Here is a 17,954-nt window from a genome sequence, read left to right as displayed (position 1 = left end):
GATAACAAAAAAAGGCAAGGTACGCTTCTCCCCAGTGGGCTGGTCGGATGGCTTCAAAGGTTAATGGCAAAAAAAAGAAAGGTGATGTACAAAGTCAGAATACTAATTCATCTAAAGCAAGTACTACTGATGAGGTGTTGTCTAGTTTGTCTTTGCCAGAGAGATTAGAGCTTCAAAGGAGAATAGAAGCAAGAGCAGCTTTCCAGGAGAGTTGGCTTCAAACATTTGATTGGCTTGTCTACGACGAGGAGAAAGCTAAGATGTACTGTAAGTTTTGTTTAAAGTATCCCCATCACCATAGTGCATATTCAAAGGATAGTTCCATTAATTTTAAGTTTAGTAATTTAAAAGCACATTGTAGAACACTTTGTCATGCACATTCTATGGAAGCAGTTCTACTTGAAGGGAAGGAAACTATTCAAACTAGCATGAAAAAGGTTGAAAATTTTAAAGATGAGGCATTGACAACTCTCTTTAAAGTTGCCTATCATATGGCAAAAAAGAGATATGCTTTTGTTGGTTTTCCAGATATGATTAGTCTTTTACAGGATTGTCGTGTGCCATTCTCAACATCCTTGTATAATGATGACAAGGCTTGCGCAGAGATGGTATTTTGTATTGGTAAGTGTTTGATGAACACCACATTGAAGAAAGTGTTTCGAAGTCCGTTTTTTGGTGTTCTTGTAGATGAATCAACTGATATTTCCAAGCATGGACACTTGATTATTTATTTGTCTTATCTTATTGATGATTGTATTCCTGCCTATTCTTTTTATGGTATTATTCGTGTGAGTGATGGGAGTGCAAAGACCATTTTTAACACCATTCTTTCAGAGCTAAAAAGAAGTAAGTTTGATCTAACGAAGCTAATTGCTTTTGGGTCTGATGGCTGTAGTACAATGACAGGAAAGGAGAATGGTGTTGCCACACTTCTTAAAAAACATGTTAATCCATACTTGACATCCATTCATTGTGTTGCTCATAGGACAACTTTGGCTGTGTCTTCTATAGCGAAGAATTTGGAGATTTCCAAGAAAATAGAAAAATTGGTGAATTCCATTGCCCATTATTTCAATGCAAGTGGCAAAAGATTGGAAGAGCTAAGGATCGTACAAGAGGAGCTTGCTTGTCCTATCTTGAATATGGAACACACATTTGATGTTAGGTGGTTGAGCCGATCGTCGGCTATGAGCAAAGTGTGTTCTTCTCTTGATGCTATTCTTGTGGAAACCAAGGAAAATGCTCCGAGTATATTTGCAGAAATTTCCAGGTTTGAAATTATCTATTGTCTTCATTTTTTAGTGGATATTTTAAAAGGTATGGCTATTGTGAGTAAGATATTTCAAAAAGAGTTTGTAGATGTGACTACAATCCATGATGTTATCCAAAAGGAGATCAATTTAATTCGGCAATATTATATTGATCCTCCTGATGTTGATTGTAACGCTCTTGCTTGTGACATTGATGGTTTTGCATTTTTACCGGATCATGGACCTGAGAAGGGTCACTTGTTTACATTGCGAGGAGCTCTTCATGGCAGCATGTTTTTTGACATCAAGATAGATAGGGACATTCTTGGAGTAGATCTAGCATCAGCCCTTGCCTTTCAGGTATCTTTTTCGAAAGAAATTATTGCTAACCTTGAAGCACGTTTTGCAGACAATACAATATTAAGCAGATTACGAGTACTAGTGCCTGCACAACATCCTCTTCTAGAGAAGATGCTCAAGGACTATGGTAAGTTTGAGGCTCAAGAAATAGCCTCGTTCTATGGTAAGGAAAAGTCTTTGGAGGTAATGAATTTTTCTTCTATCATTGATGAAGATGATTTTATTAGTGAGTTTCGGTCTTTTAAACAGCAAGCTTCAATTAGTTGGGTACGCTACAGTCTTCCTGATGTTACAGCTGCAATAGCATGTAATCCAATGTGGCGAGACTCTTATCCTAATGTTTTAACTCTGTGTCAAATTGCTTTAGTTCAATGTTCAAGTAATGCTATTTGTGAAAGAGGTTTTAGCACACGCACACTTATAAAGACCAAGTTGCGTAATAGCATGGAGTTACGGACCTTGGATGCTATTATGAAGATCAATATTGAAGGACCCTCCAAGCTATGTGACTCAGAGTTAGAGGAGAGTATGGTTTTATTGGGAGCAAAGGCTCATAGTCATCTCTACACGGTGCAAGGTATTTGTAGCTTAATCATCCAATGATGAAGGTACGCTTTTTGTCGCTTAATCATTTCTTTTGATCACTTTTTTTTCCATATTCACCTACTAACTTGTTATGGGAGTGGATGAAGTGCATGCACTTTATCCACTCCCCCAAGAGGGCTTGGTGTAGCCATTCAAAATGGTGACGGGGTTCAATTCCCCAACTCTCTCCTTGTATGTCCTCACGTGTTCAATAATATATATTTTTTTATCATTTTGAGCATAGATCGTGATGTGAGAAGGATGTTTTGCAGATCATGGATGATGCTTTTTTGTCTACAATGACCATGTGTGTTGTCATATTTCATGGCACATTGAAGGTATGGTTGAGGTTTTGGTGTTTTGAGCTTTGAGTGAGACTATAATGTTTTGAATATGTGTAATGATGATATCATTTATGTGCAGCTACATCGTGCTCGATGACAAATGCAAACTTTGTCAACCTACTCAAAGCTTGCAATGATTTACCATGTATGTCGTCTTTTTATTTATGCAAAATTTGAATATGAGAAAGAACAAGATTCTATTTTTGAATGAAATAGCGATAGATTTGTCGAAAAGGAAAATTTCCGGTTCAATTCAGTTTGAAGAGGATCAAGCTTGTCCAAATTTGGCAAAGCCTGTTCATCTTTGGTCAAGGGGGATATTTTGCTGGTTCACTTTGTAGGTTTTCTCGAGCCCTGGCGGGGAGTCACAATTATATACGTCAAATCGAACTGAAATCGATCCATTTTTATGCACGTTCACACGATGAGAAGGTGGGCGCTGCTTTGTTACCCCTTTAGCTTTTCACAATTGAACCCTCAAAAGGTTCAGTTGGGGGAGGGAGGGAGCGTAACCTTCTACCGGTTACCCCCACCTCCTGTGAACTTGGATGAGATGGATCTCATTCTAGCTATAGTAGCAACATGAGCGAGCTAGGAGTTGGCCGTCTCGGATCTGGTGCCCACTTTCTCTTGTTCATTGCTCCAATTGGGGCACTTCTGGCGACTCTGCAACAAGGCAGGCTTGCGATTGCAGCAATGCAGCTTATAGGTTCTCCAATTGCTCCAAAAGATATTGGTTCAAGGGTGAGGGCACCCACGTCGGAGTATTATAGGCGATCGGGCTAGTGTGGACAGGCAAGCCACTACTATAAAAATCCCTACAATGAGGTGTTATTCTCATTATCCTCTACGATTGGGTCTACGATTGGGTGGTAACCATGAGCTCCCCACCTCCCTCCGGCTATGGCGGCGCTAGCCTGACACAATAGGTGAATTTTTATATAGTGTAGTTAAAATTTTCTAAAAGATTCTGTAAAATTTTGGAAAAACCCTTGAATTTCAAGAGCTCAATTTTTTTGACTTGTTTAGAAAAAACAATTCTGTGAACACTGAGGCCAACATTGCCTGTGCAAGATTGGAGTTTCTTTTGGTGGTACTCTAGTAGTCCCTCACGCTTTTGAACACTCTAGATACTTTGGTATCATCATTGCCAAATATTTCCTTCTCACTCCAAGAGTGGGGTTTTCCATTGGCACATGAGGACATGGTGAAAAAAGGCCATTTGGGCGCACCACCATACATGTTCGGTGCTAGATGGCCATGAAACTTTGCATGAGGGTCTATCCCATTGCCATAAACACTCGTGTACCTAGTGACTATCAACACGCTGCTAGGCAAGCCAGAAGCTGCAGTGGTCAGACGCATTGGACGGGAGTGTTATTGCTGCAAAAAGAACTGCCAGTTGTTGGACTGACCTGTTTTGCTGGGCCCCACACATGGATGTTGCTGGTAGTGATGTGGCTTGCTTTGCTAGTCTGAAAGAAGCGGGGTCCACTATCTGCGTAACGCGGGCTCTTACACGGCCCAAGGTGTTAACTGAATGGCTCTGTGGAGTGTTTGTGTAGGTGCAGGTAGGCCCAATAGGTGACATAGTCATGAATGGTTATGTAATGGCTATTGGTGTGCAAAGACAATGGTGACATAGTCATGAATGGTTATGTAATGGCTATTGGTGCTGCAAAGACAATGGTGCTTTGAAAGAAGTAACAATAAAAAACAAAAAAAAAGAACAAAAAATGAACAAAAACTAAAAACATAAAAACTCACAAGGAATGCCTTGCACTCCTCGGACTACAACCAATGGAAAACCATCAAGTGGGTACCACTCATGGGAGCATTGCCTTCCTAAGTAACAATGCCATAAATGTTACAGGCCTCAAGAAAGGGGGACACACACTCACACACGCAAGGAAGAGATGAGTCAAGGCACCTACAAGAGCCTAAGACTATAACAACCTATATAGCCTCTCAAGGGTTGCATGAATGATACTTACCATGGTTCACCAAATTTCCCATACTAGGGAGGTAACATACTATTTAAAATCTTCACATATTTTTAAGACCAAGGCTAGGCAAGTAACATACTATTTAAAATCTTCACATATTTTTTTCCCCTAATAATACTAACAATATTTTTTTAAGAGAAGGAAGCCCTGGATTGGGTACTTACATCTTAGTTAATATATGATGAAAGAGGTTTGATTCCCCATTTTTGGTCTCATAGATCATTTTAGCCTTTTAAAGACGTTAATAGAACACATGGATATGGTTGGTATGGGTCGAAAACTCTAGGATGAGGTTTTGCCGCCGTGATCGGGAATTTGGAGGCTTCAGAGTCGAGGTAACTTAAATCTATTTCTGAGAGGAGGTTGTGAGATTAACTTCTAAGAAAGGAGATTGGGAAGTTGGGTTAAGTTAACGAGTTGTTGTAACTGTTGTAATTAGGGATTGCTTGTCAGTGTGGTATTGAGAAATTGTTTGTTGAGTAAGGTTCTTTAATGACCTCGGTTCATGTGTGACAATACTGGTGATGCATGGTAGGTTCTAAGTTGCATCCTTGCCCTACAAATTTTGGTTATCATCAGACACCAAATGACTAAGACTTGACCTTACCCTAACAAATATTGTGAGATGAGGCCCATGTGCAAAATTCACCAAGGTAAGGCAATTTCTCGCATGTTTGTAACCACACTTGGCAAGGAGGAGCATGGGGCCTAGAACCCAATTGCACTCAATTGAGTCCAATTGGGTGTAAGTATCCCAAGTGAATACAATTGAGTCCAACTGGATACAATAGAGTCCAATTGTACCTAATTAAACTCACTTCATGCACAATTAAGCTCAATTGGACTCAATTGCACCCAATTGGAGCCCAATTAAACTCAGTTGTACCCAATTGAAGTCCAATTGTATGTAACTAGAGCCCAATTTAACTTGCACCTAATTGGGTGTATTTGAGTCCAATTGTACACAATTGCACCTAATTGGGTGTAATTGAGTCCAATTGAATACAATTGGATTCAATTGCATTCAAGTAGGTCCAATTGAGACTAGTTGATGCACAATTGAGCTCAATCAGACCCAATTGGATCCAATTCAGCCCAATTGGACCTAAATTAAATACAATTGGATGAGTGCAATTGGACCCGTTCACTTGAGTGGAATTGAACTCTCCATTGGACCCAATTGAGTGTGCAATTGGAGTCACTTAGACCCAATTGCACTCAATTGGGTCTTGAGGAGACCCTTTACATGCTCAACCATTACATCACTATCACCCACAACAATAAGGTCATCTACATAGATGGTAATGACCATAATACCTACTTTGCTTTTATGTACATAGAGTGAGTGATCTGCATTTGCCATATGAAAGCCAATGGTGAAAAGATAATTTGCAATTTTGTCATGCCATGCTCTTGGCGTCTCTTTCATTCTTACGAGACTCGGCGCGCTCGAGATGACCGTGGAGCCTAGTAGCCGGTGAGAGACGACGAGTCACGTCTCGGGCCAGCGCCATGCCGCCAGTGAGCTCCCATCCAAGCGTCGACGTGATCAAGGAAGCTAGCGGGTCTTTGCGTGCATGAGCTCATGCGTGGCTTGTATCGATATGGAGGGTCTCGAACCCTCGTGTGCCTAGTCGGAATGCTTGAATTGATGAAGTCAAGGGCGGAGTGTGTCACTTCCTCATGTTAGGTTGAAAGGATTTCATCAAACCCAGGATGAAGGCACTTATCGAGACAAGTATCAACACATCATGCTGAGAGATGTCCTTCCTCCGAAACTTCCACCGTCCCGACCGGTAGCAGACATCCAAAATAGGCAAAACATCTCCCCTTGCATTTTACAAGGCCCACTGACTTGGCAGTTTTCTTCTTGGAAATCCTAGTGTTGGATAGCTTAGACCATTACTACCTGAGTAGTGGTCATAGCTCTAAAAGTTGTGATATTTGGCCCCTATAATTTTCATCTTTGATAAGATGCTCATTTTGACACTCTCTGGAGACCGTATAATGCTGCATATGTATACCTATAGCTCATCTCGAAGAGGATGACGAACCGGTCATTTTGAGTACTAGAATATTGAAAACAGACACTGTATGACTAAAAATGTATCAGGATGTCTTGCCGAAAATAGGAAAACTATATCACACCAATGAGAGATTCCAACCCACAAAATGATATTGATTCAATTCCAAAATGCGACGAGATTACAAATTGGGATCACATATGTGATGAGAGAGAGAGCTTATGGGTGTCCGAGGCACGGGATCTCTTGCCCACAAGCCGGCATATATCTAGACGTAGGTAGGAGAGGTCGGCGGGCTAGGCCACATTACTCCACCTCAAGGTGCTCCCATATAGATGCAACATATTCGGGGCACCCAAGCTCACCCCAAGAGCACCATGTGAGGCCGGATAGAAATCCCAAGTCTCACATACACCCCCCTTTTGGAGAACTTGAAGCCTCTTTCAAGCAGTTAATCTTGCACTAGATCATCCCCAATGGGCTGAATGCCATAGAATTGCAGAACAAGGTGGCGTGCCAGTTGAAGCATTTTGTCTTCTAGCACCCATGTACAATCCGTCATGGGGCGTTATTTCCATTTAACATAGAATTTCGGCATGCCGCGTTTGAAACGCGATTTCAAAATGAACTATGGCTCAAAAGGTGTAGCGGCCCCAGTATAGCACCATCCCCAAGCATAGGCACATAACGACCAAAACGTGCATCCGGATAAAACCGTTTGAGCAAACTGATATGGAAAGCATTGTGAATATGCACATTTGCTAGGAGTTCTATTTTGTAAGTGACTCCATTGAAAGATTTGAGTACCCGATATACAGACCATGGAACCGGTGGTTGAACTTAGGCGTAAGATTTGCGGGTAGGACAATGTTTTGTGCACTTACAAGCACTAAATCACCCTCATGGAATTCATCATGATGCCGCCTAGTATTGGAATGTTTGACATATCTGATTTTTCTCTTTTCCAAGTTCTATTTGGTCACATGCATCCTCTTCTACCAATTCCATAAAAAATCAACTGCATCTACATCTTCTGCATGGACATCTCCTGTGTTGCAAGTGCTAAGGGTGTAATCACTTCCTTACCGGTAGCCAACTCAAAAGGCGTGTAACCTGTAGCACTGTGAACTCAGTTGTTGTAATTGAACTCGAGGATATCTAAGTAGTTTGCCCAATCTTTTTTATCTGCGTGCGGACATAGCTACGGATGTAATCCTCAATTCCTTGATTAATTCTTTCTGTCTAACCATCTATCTCCGAATGATAGGCTAACGAATGCGCAACTAAATATCAAGCAATTTGAGCAATTCCCTCCACATATTTCCCATGAACCTAATGTCTCTATCGGATACAATTGTTGTAGGCAAACCATGATATTTGAAAAGTTGACTGAAATAGAGCTTTACAATCTCATATGCTCTGAGGGGTGGTTTGGATGGAATGAAGGCTTGTTTTGAAAAATGATCGACCACCATGAAAATAGTGTTGTACCCATGCAATTCTGGGAGATCCATGATGAAATCCATACTCACAATGTCACACGACTTAGACAAAATGGGCATGGTTTGCAATAAGCCTACTGGCTTTACTCATTGTGCCTTGACGAGTTGAAAAGTGAGACAGGTGAAGATGTATTCGATGACATCTTCCTGTATGTGAGGCCAAAAGAAGTGCCTTGAGAGTTGCTCAAGGGAGCATTTCTGACCCCCATGCTCAGCCAGTTTGTAGTCGTGGGTTTCCCAAAGTAGCATGGCTTTTAGCTCATGGACATTGGGCACATATACTTTTTGGTGGGCATACAACAATCCATCTTTGAAGTCGAACAATCCCACTGTTGATGTACCGTTCTGCAAGTCTGTTACCATTCTGCAAGTCTGTTACCATTCTGATGATGGCTGCATCCTGTTTCTAAGCGTCCCTAATTCTATCTAGTAGTGCACCATTTGCAACGCTAACTACATTGACTTGCGGCATGCAGCTTAAAGCATCAGGCATCAAGTTGTGTTTCCCCGGCTTATGAATAATGTCCAAGTCAAATTCGGCTATGAAATCCTGCCATATGCCTTGTTTTAGTGATAACTTCGGTTGTGTCTCTTAATGATATATTGTCAATGAAAACCTTGGTGTGTTTATCTTGCACATAATGATGCCATTTCCTGAGACAATAAACCACATCCTGCATTTCCTTTTCATGTGTGGTCCAACGACGTTCCACATCACTAAATTTTCTTGATTCATAGGCTACTAGGTGCCCATATTGTAGTAAAACTCCTCCTAGGGCCCCATCTGTATGTATCTCAAACTCTTTGTTGAACTCGGGGAGTTTCAGTACTAGTGTGCAACACATGGCAACTTTCATCTTCTCAAAGGCACTACTTTCTAGGTTAGTCCATCGAAAAGGTTTGATCCCCTTTGTTATGTTAGTGAGTGGTGCAGCTATTTTATTATGAAATCTTTGACAAATTTATGGTAGAATTGTGTGAATCCCACAAACTCGCGAACTTCACGCACAGTCCGGGGTGCACTCCACTTCACCACTGCCTCTATCTTCTTAGATTCTACCTGCACCCCCTTCTGGTTCACAAACACAAAACCCAAGAATTCCACCTCTGTCTGCAAACTCACATTTCTCAGACTTGGCATATAGCTTATGCTAGCGTAGCAACTGTAACACCTTGCTCAAATGCTCCTTGTGTTCCTTTAGAGTTTTGGTATAGATGAGTAAGTTGTCAATATATATGATCAAGAACTCATCTAGATATTCCTGAAAAATGTCATTCATCATAGTGCAGAAGGTGGCCGGAGCTAGAATAATCCTTTGCTCTACTTACTGATATTTAAAAGACCATGATCGTTTAGCAATTTATTGATAAATGCCTTTGTCAACTGAGACCTCAAGTTACTCCCTCCTTTGCAACCCAATCTTTTAGCTTTAGAAATCAATTTTGATGGCTTCATGCTTAAAATTTGAGGACCTTCTTTGATTAGAATATCCTTTATCCAGTTCTCAAACAAAAACACGTGGTAGAGCCAATTTAATTCTCTAACTTGCAAAAAATTTAAACTATGATAACCTTGCTCTAGGGGCATTCTTTCTATGCACGATAGCATTAGGAATGGCCCTAGGGCCATTCTTGCATGACCCCAAGGCCATCCTTGCATGCTCTAATGGCCTGATTGCCATGTTAAAGTGGCCTTGGGCATCAAAGAATGGCCCTAGGTCATCTAAGAACAGCCCATAGAGTGGTGCTCACATAAACAAGAAGAGAAAGAATGGCCCTAGGGCCATTCTTTTCATGCACAACCATTCCAAGAATAGACCATTATTCTCATGCACAAGGGCTATTCTATGATGTCCCAAGGCCATTCCAATATACGACCTCTAGGGCCATTCTTATAATGCACAAATAGGAATAGGAATGGCACTAGGGGGATTCTTGCATACTCTAATGCAAGCCCATGTTGGAGTGACCCTGGGCATCTAAGAATGGCCCTAGGTTCTTTCTTCTCATGCACAACAATTGCAATGATGGTCCTAGGGCCATTCTTACATGCCCTAATGACTTGAAGGTCATGTTGAAATGGCCCTGGTGCATCTAATAATAGTCTTGGAGTCATTCTCACATGAATAAGAAGAGAAAGAATGGCCCTAGGCCATTCTTGCTTCACTCCAAGGCCATGCTGGAGTTGTCACGAGGCATCGAAGAATGGTCCTTAACCATTCTTAGTTAGCCTCAAGGCCATGTTGGAGTGACTTGGGGCATTCAAGAATGGCCTAGGGCCATTCTTTCCATGCACGACAATTACACGAATAGACTATGTACAACAATCACAACGTTTACACTAAAACTATGAAAGAGATTAACTTGAAAAAATAATTAAACGTGACAATGTAAATGATTAATATTTCTGTCGTCAATAATCAAGAATGTACATAGAATCAAAGAAAGCTATAATTAGCTAACAACTCTTCACCAGCATGAATATTGTATAAGGTTTCCACACATATGTAGCCATACTCTATTGAATTGACATTCTTATCTAATGTACACCACAAGGGGGTAATTCTGGGTGAAGAGTAAAACATACATTTGGTCTCATGTTTGTGCCTAGACAGCTATTTATGTATCATGCTACATTTCCATACTCTACATCACTAATGATGTACACCCTATCCTCTGGACTATCTACCTTGGGATCCTCTTCAAATGAGTACTTCAAAGCTCTTAGATTCAACTTGCACAACTCCTTCCAAACATGGAGATAGTACTTGTCTCCAACTATAATGAAGAAGAGGATAAAAAAAGTCCAAGACCTGCTTCTTGTATGGTTAAAGAATGGACCATAAAGGTTACATTATTAATTTCAAACATTTCATCAATTGGAATAGGAAAAATGGATGTCCAAGAGGATCATGCTCTCCCACATATCGCGCAACACATGGTATAGGAAGGTATGCTTGATTTTCTAGGTTTGTACCAAGCAAAGGCAGTATAAGTGAAATTAGAAATCCATGCTATAACTATTCTATACTAGCTTGTGCATTGTACATGGTTGTATGTAGATACGAGTTTACTTTGCACCATTAGTAGATAGAAGGGAGACTAGGTAGGTACCTATTGTACATTCTAATATCCAACAAGGTACAAGGGGAGTAGATGCCAATCTTCATCGAACACAAAAAAAGCAGAAATGCATGTCTTGAAGCCAATATAAAATGGTAACAAAGGTATAAATTGGATCTATGCCATTAAAGAAGAGAATATCTCTCTTCTCATCAATATATGGAGCATAAATTTTCCCTGAGGCCACTCTATGCTCATCTATATGTGGAGAGATGAGAATTGACGTATTATGTGCAGAAGCATGCAAGAAAGTTGGGTGATCCATCAAGCCCATTCTAGAATGTCCCCTGGGCCATTCTTGCATGCCCAAGAGCATCAATAATGGGCCATTCTTACACTTGTTGTGCATGAAAAGAATGGCCCTAGGGCTATTCTTGTTGCCCCATGGCCATTCCAACACAACCTTAAGATTGAAAGAGGATGCAAGAATGGCCTTAGAGAATGGCCCTTGGGTCATGCAAGAATGGCCTTGGGATAATTCTTCAACTTGTGGTGCAAGAAACGAATGGCCATGGGCCATTCTTGCACTTGTTGTGCATGACAAGAATGGCCATTCTTTCAGGCCACTCTTGAAGACTCTTTCAGGCTTTATTTGCCACCATGAAAGAATGGCCTTAGGACCATTCTTGCACCTAAGGCCATTCTACGATGCCCCAAGGCCACTCTTGCATGTTTTTTGAGGCCTGTAAGGCAAGTAGTGGCCATTTCTTGCACCTCCTGTGCATGAAAAGAATTGCCCTAGGGCCATTTCTTGGATGCCCCATGGCCATCTCAAATATGACCTTGAGGCCATCGAGTCATGAAAGAATGGCCACAGGGGCCATTTAAGGATTCCTCAGGGCCACTCTTACATGTTCTTTTAGGCCTTTAAGGCAAAATAAGGGCTTTATTTGCCATGCAAGGATGGCCTTAGGGGCCATTCTTAGATGCCCATGAGCATGCAAGAAAGTTGGGTGATCCACAAAGCCCATGCTAGAAATGGCCCCAAAGCATCAAGAATGGCCCATTCTTACACTTATTGTGCATGAAAAGAATGGCCCTAGGGCCATTCTTGGATGCCCCATGGCCATTCAACACAACCTTAAGACCAAAAAAGGATGCAAGAATGGCCTTAGACTTAGAGAATAGCCCTGGGATTATGCAAGAATGGCCCACGGGAAATTCTTGCATGCCATAGGGCACCTCAAAGGGTGCTTTTTGAGGCCCTTATATCAAATTAGTAGCCTTAGTTGCCATGAAAGAATGGCCCTAAGGCCATTCTTGCACCTATTGTGCAAGAATATAATAACCTTAGGGCCATTCTTGGGTGCCCAAGAGCATGCAAGAAAGTTCGATGATGGCACCAAGGCTAGAATGGCCCTCGGCCATTCTTGCATGCACATGCTCATCAAGAATGGCCCTAGGGCCATTCTTAGATGGTCCATGGCCATTCTAATATGATCTTGAGGCTCGAAGAACATGCAAGACTGGAATGGTCCTAGGGCTATTCTTGGAAGAATACACTAGAGCATTGCAAGAATGGCCCTAGGGCAATCTTAAGGTTGATGTGCATAAAAAGAATGGCTCTATGACCATTATTAAATCATTATATTGTGCATACAAGAGACTGTGCATAGCAAAAAAAAACCTGACTATATATGTAGTTTGGACCTAGGGCCATTCTATTGTGCATAGAAGAGACAAGAATAACTTCCACAAAATATTTAACTAGACACCTTAGGGTAAACGACAAATTTATATTCAATAAAGAAAAAGACATTTACAAAATCAATGTCATTAGCTCATGAGAAATTTATATTCAATAAAGAAAAAGACATTTACAAAATCAATGTCGTTAGCTCATGAGACTCCTTGTAGAAGAAAGCTCTCTTAGCATCTAGTGAACAGTTACACAAATTATTTTCTTTTCTCTGAGCGTATAAGCTTAGAAACCAAACCTGCAGTAGAAATTTGTCTCACAAGCAAGGGTTGGGCTTCTTCAGCTGCTTGCGAAACAGATGCTTGGGTGATAGTAGTAGTTGATTGTGGGTCCTCAGGGATCTTTGCCCACTGTCTAACACTATGATCCAACTTTGCAAACGCCAAGAGATTGAAATGCATGTCATCACGGACTTGAGCTCTCTCAACTAGACATATTACTTCTCTTTTTGCCTTTAGTGCTTGCTTTGACACAAAGCCATTACTATATGCATCAATCATCATAAGATCTTGCATACATAGGCTCTTTATGCACTGATCGATGACCGTGGCCTTTTTTAGTTGTAAAAAGACTATGGGGTCCATACTCTTTACTTTATCATACTCTAATGGTAACATAGTTGCATCTAAGATGGGACCTTGAGCGCCAACATAGTTGTCATAACCTTCGTACGTGTCTTCCTTGCTCAAAAAGATAAGCACACTAAAGAGCTCGATTCATGCACAAAATGTAGAGCACCATAGAACATTATATGCCATCCAGAAACTTTCTGTAGAGCATCTTGCAGACGCACAATATCAACAATCTTTAAAAAGGAAAGGAATGCATATTGTGATTGTGAGACTGCCATGATGCCATTCAATAATTGAGAAAATCTCTCAATGCTCCATTACATATCTCTTGCACTCCCTTCTTTGCTATCCAAGATTGACAATCCAATCGGCATTTGATTTTGATAAAATCGAGCTAAAAAGTGTTCGCCTTTCATTTCTAAGCTCATAATGGGAATACGCCATGGAAGATCAGTCACAACCTGCTCTTCCCTATTGACAGTAACAATCCATTGTATGTAACCCTTTGCATTTGATGGAAACTCCAAGTTCGTCTTACCAACGTGCAATCTTGCCTTTATCCATGGCTCACACTTTCGTTGAAGCACATGGTAGACACTATCATTAATGTGATAAGTTAAAGCTAGCTCTTGCCAGTCCTTGCATTTATTTGAATCATTAACATTGTTGAATTGAAGCAATAGCTGTTCTTGCAAAACCTTATCCCGCTTCAGTATTATCAGACTATTAACCATGTCAATCTTTTCCTTGTCTACAACCCCCTTCGAGAGCAAGATGTCCCTTTTCAAAAGCTCTGTTTGAATAAGCTTGATCACGTCCTCTTCTAAACCACACAAACATCTAAAATGAGATGGATTAGGCTTCTTTCCCCCAAGTTTGCCATTCTCGACATCTTCTATAATCTTTAGCCAAGTATAGAAGATGCCGTCTCGAGGCATGTAGCCATGTGTGCCTGCTTCTGTGCAAAGTAGGCACCTATTGATGATTTGGCACTCGAAGAGAAATTCTACCATCATGAAAAAACAAACATAACATAAACAACAAGATCGTTCCAATTCTGGTACATCAAAAAAGCTATCAAATAAGATTAAAAAACATAAGATACAATGACTTATATCCCAATTTACACGAGAAGGGTGTCCCTTTGGGACTCTAACCGCTGGTCTTGAAGGCTTTTTATAATGCTCGTAGTGGCTTCTCAAGTGCTTTAATATGTCACTATAGGGCTGCTTCGTGAATAATGCTTGTGCCTCTAAATTTGCCATCTTGGAGAGATGGCCACCGTCACTGTTGGAGGTGCATTCACAACAATCCGAGCCTTTTGATACTTATACACATCTTTTTAGTAGAGTAAGCTCGGATCAAGATTATCCTCTGATACAATTGCCTTTGCAGCATAGATAGAATGCTGGCCATCTATGATCCAATATGCATATTTTTTAACATCCCCTGCTCTTAGATCTTCCTTGGCTAGTGGCTTGTGTATCCCTTCTTCAGAAATCAGCTTGATAGGCATTAGGTACGCACATGAACAAGGATTGTTTGCCTTTCCAACAAACCATCCACAAATTTCCTCTACTTTGATAATGTCCATGGGATGACATATAGTGTGGCTAGGTGCTACCAAACAATTCTCCATGGGGATTTCGTACTCAATATATAAACCCAGAGGAAAATATTGTGCATACTACTCCATCCCTCCTAAAGGGGAATCCTTCGCCTTTTTTCCTTTCTTAACTAAATCTTTTGGGTTAGAAATGGTTAGAGTGGAGCCCCCAATCTCTAAAGTTGTGGCCACCTGTTGTACCTTTGACTTTTTTGATCTTTTTGATGAGACACCAGCCCGAGAAATCGCATCTCTCTTTGTTACTTTCTTTTGTAGTATCATAGTAAAAGTATTGAATAGCATTTCACAAGTAATGTCGGAGACATTCTCTATAGTCAGGTTCCCCCCTCTAGAGAACATAGAGTCCTCTTGATCAACCCTTATACGATTCCTCCTATATGCAGTGGGAGAGAGTTGGTACGTGAGATCCCCATGGGTCTCAACATCAATGCATTTGATTTCTTGATGAAAATCAACCACAGAAACATTGATTGCCTTGACATGTTCCCTATCCTCAAAAGACTCCTTGTTGTCTTCTGTCTGAATGAAGAGATGGATCTGATATAGCTTTTTGCCTTGAAGGTCATGGAGATCAAGGTACCAATCCTTTGAGCCATGTCAATGCTTGAGGGAAATGAAAGCTTTCTTTTGCTTGACATCTTTTCCTATGCAAAAGTGATTTTTGTAAGACAATTTAAAATAGTTATAACATATTTACAAAAATAAATAAAGCAACAACACACAAGAGCTAAAAAAGATAACTTCATGCATATCACCATTAGGAATGGTCCTAGGTAAATAATAGCATGCCCCAAGGGCATTCTTGAATGCTGCTATGGGGCCATTATTAATTTAAAATTACATGAAAAGAATGGCCATAGAGCTATTCTTGGAAGCCTTGGGGTCAATTGTGCATGAAAAGAATGGTTCTTACACCTATTCGGCCATTCTTGAATGCCCCATGGCCATTCCAAAAAAACCTTGAGGCTTTGGGTCATTCAAGAATGACCCTTGGGCCATTCTTCCACCTATTGTGCATGAAAAGAATGGGCCTTTGGCCATGGTCATTCCAAAATGACCTTGAGGCCTTGGGGTCATGCAAGAATGGCCATTCTTCCAGTTTTGTACATGAAAAGAATGGCCCTAGGGCCATTCTTGTTGGATGCCTAATGTCCATCCCAAAATGAACTTGAGGCCTTGGGGGCATGCAAGAATGGCCCTTGGGTCATTCTTCCACCTGTTGTACATGAAAAGAATGGCCCAAGGGCCATTCTTGGAAGCTCCATGGCCATTCCAAAATGACTTTGATGTTGAAATATACAAGTGAATAGGGTGTGTGCGGGAACAAGCCCTTGGCTAGAGGCTATAAAAGAGAATCTGTAAATGTAAGAGAACCTGTGAAAAGGTGAGAAGAATCTACTGGGAGAGAATAAAGGATAGCATGAGAAGATTTAGGAAGTGTGGAGATATTCTGGGATTGGAGAGAATCAAGCAAAAGAGGTGGAGTGAATCAAGGAGAATCAGTGGGATTAGATGCTTGGATGTAAACTCTATAAATTGAGGCATTGGCCTAATGAGAATTTGTTGATTTTTTATTATCCATGCCTACATTAAGCTATCAATTAATTACTCACTAATCACATATTAATTATTATCTAATCTCTTTGTTAATGATGTTGATTCTAGCATTTGATCCACCATAGCTCATCACATTGCTGTAATTTTAACATGGTATCAGAGCCTAGCCTAGAATCCATCAATTTGTGAGTCCATTATCTTACTAATCACCTGGCTAATTAGGATTAGTAAAAAATTATTATTTTCACCTCTTTTTCAACTAACCTCTGCACCCCCAGCCCAATGGAGGAGCTCTCTCTCCCTTCACACCATATAACCATTGCCCAAGCCCTTTTAGAGACTCATACTAGACTCAAGGGCCTACACACAGCTCAAAGGAATCGGCGTAGAACGGGCGACGGCCGCCGCAGTGCGATTTGCTGGCACCAAAATATTTTGGGAAAAAGCTCCATGCGATGTACCCGCTTCAAATTGGTCTAATTCCAGCTAAAGCATGCTCCACAAGCTGGTGAAGTCAGAATTTTATTTGATCAAGTCTACAGTGAGATCCAAGCTCTTCATCAAATCTACAGGTGACTTTGGTAAAACAGAGATTAAGCATTCAATGTTTGGTCAAATCTTGTGTTTCTTGGCTTAATTCTCTACTAGACTAATTGCTATTGATGGCCTTGAAAGGATTTGAGCTCATTTCAACTCTAAGGCCTCAGACCTGGGCTCCCCGCATACTTTGTTTTTTGCACACAAAATAAAGGATTAAAACAATAAAGAATGTACCTGAATTGAAGCTACACGAGATAGAAGGAGCTCTACTAGAGCAAGAGAGCAGAGGCAAAGAGAAGAAATGGCTCAACTCAATAGCAGGAGAAGAAAAAACATTCTTCACCCGAGGAGGATTCTCTCAAGGACGAGGACGAGGACGAGGAAGAGGCAGAGTAGGAGGAAGGACCTTCACTTGCCACAACTGTGGAAAGCCAGGACACATGGCAAGAGACTACTACAGCAAACCCAGTGGAGAAGGAACGACATCGGCAAACTTCATGGAGGCTCCTAAAGAAGTGGAGTCGGATCATCTTTTCTGAGAGAGAGAGAGAGAGAGAGAGAGAGAGAAACCCCACAACCCAATGTAACCTGTCCCAACAAAGTAAAACCACCTCTGAGCCTGTCCCAACAAACCCAGTGGAGAAGGAACGGCATCGGCAAACTTCATGGAGGCTCCTAAAGAAGTGGAGTCGGATCATCTTTTCTGAGAGAGAGAGAGAGAGAGAGAGAGAGAGAGAGAGAGAGAGAGAGAGAGAGAGAAACCCC

General features: G+C 41.0%; 1 protein-coding gene across 1 annotated transcript; it reads left to right on the top strand.

Annotated features, from left to right (window-relative positions):
- Positions 1-379: 379 nt before the first annotated feature.
- LOC147629178 (uncharacterized) lies at positions 380-2,636 on the top strand. Its single transcript, XM_086812868.1, has 3 exons — positions 380-2,180; positions 2,468-2,533; positions 2,619-2,636. Exons 1-3 carry the CDS (start codon positions 384-386, stop codon positions 2,634-2,636), a joined length of 1,881 nt encoding a protein of 626 aa, XP_086668994.1. The 5' UTR covers positions 380-383.
- Positions 2,637-17,954: the final 15,318 nt, after the last annotated feature.

Source organism: Cibotium barometz, chromosome 18 (genome assembly GCF_041138505.1).
Source record: "Cibotium barometz isolate CiBa-2024 chromosome 18, ASM4113850v1, whole genome shotgun sequence".
NCBI classification, from domain to species: domain Eukaryota; kingdom Viridiplantae; phylum Streptophyta; class Polypodiopsida; order Cyatheales; family Cibotiaceae; genus Cibotium; species Cibotium barometz.
Note: the sequence above shows the minus strand (reverse complement) of the source record. Positions and strands in the feature narration are given on the sequence as shown.

What these genes read in the sequence shown, in the direction of transcription:
- LOC147629178 (XM_086812868.1), top strand. Translation starts at nt 384, where the DNA reads ATGGAAGCAGTTCTACTTGAAGGGAAGGAAACTATTCAAACTAGCATG. An exon ending in CTCATAGTCATCTCTACACG is followed by an intron (nt 2,181 to 2,467) that starts GTGCAAGGTATT and finishes GATGTTTTGCAG; the next exon opens with ATCATGGATGATGCTTTTTT.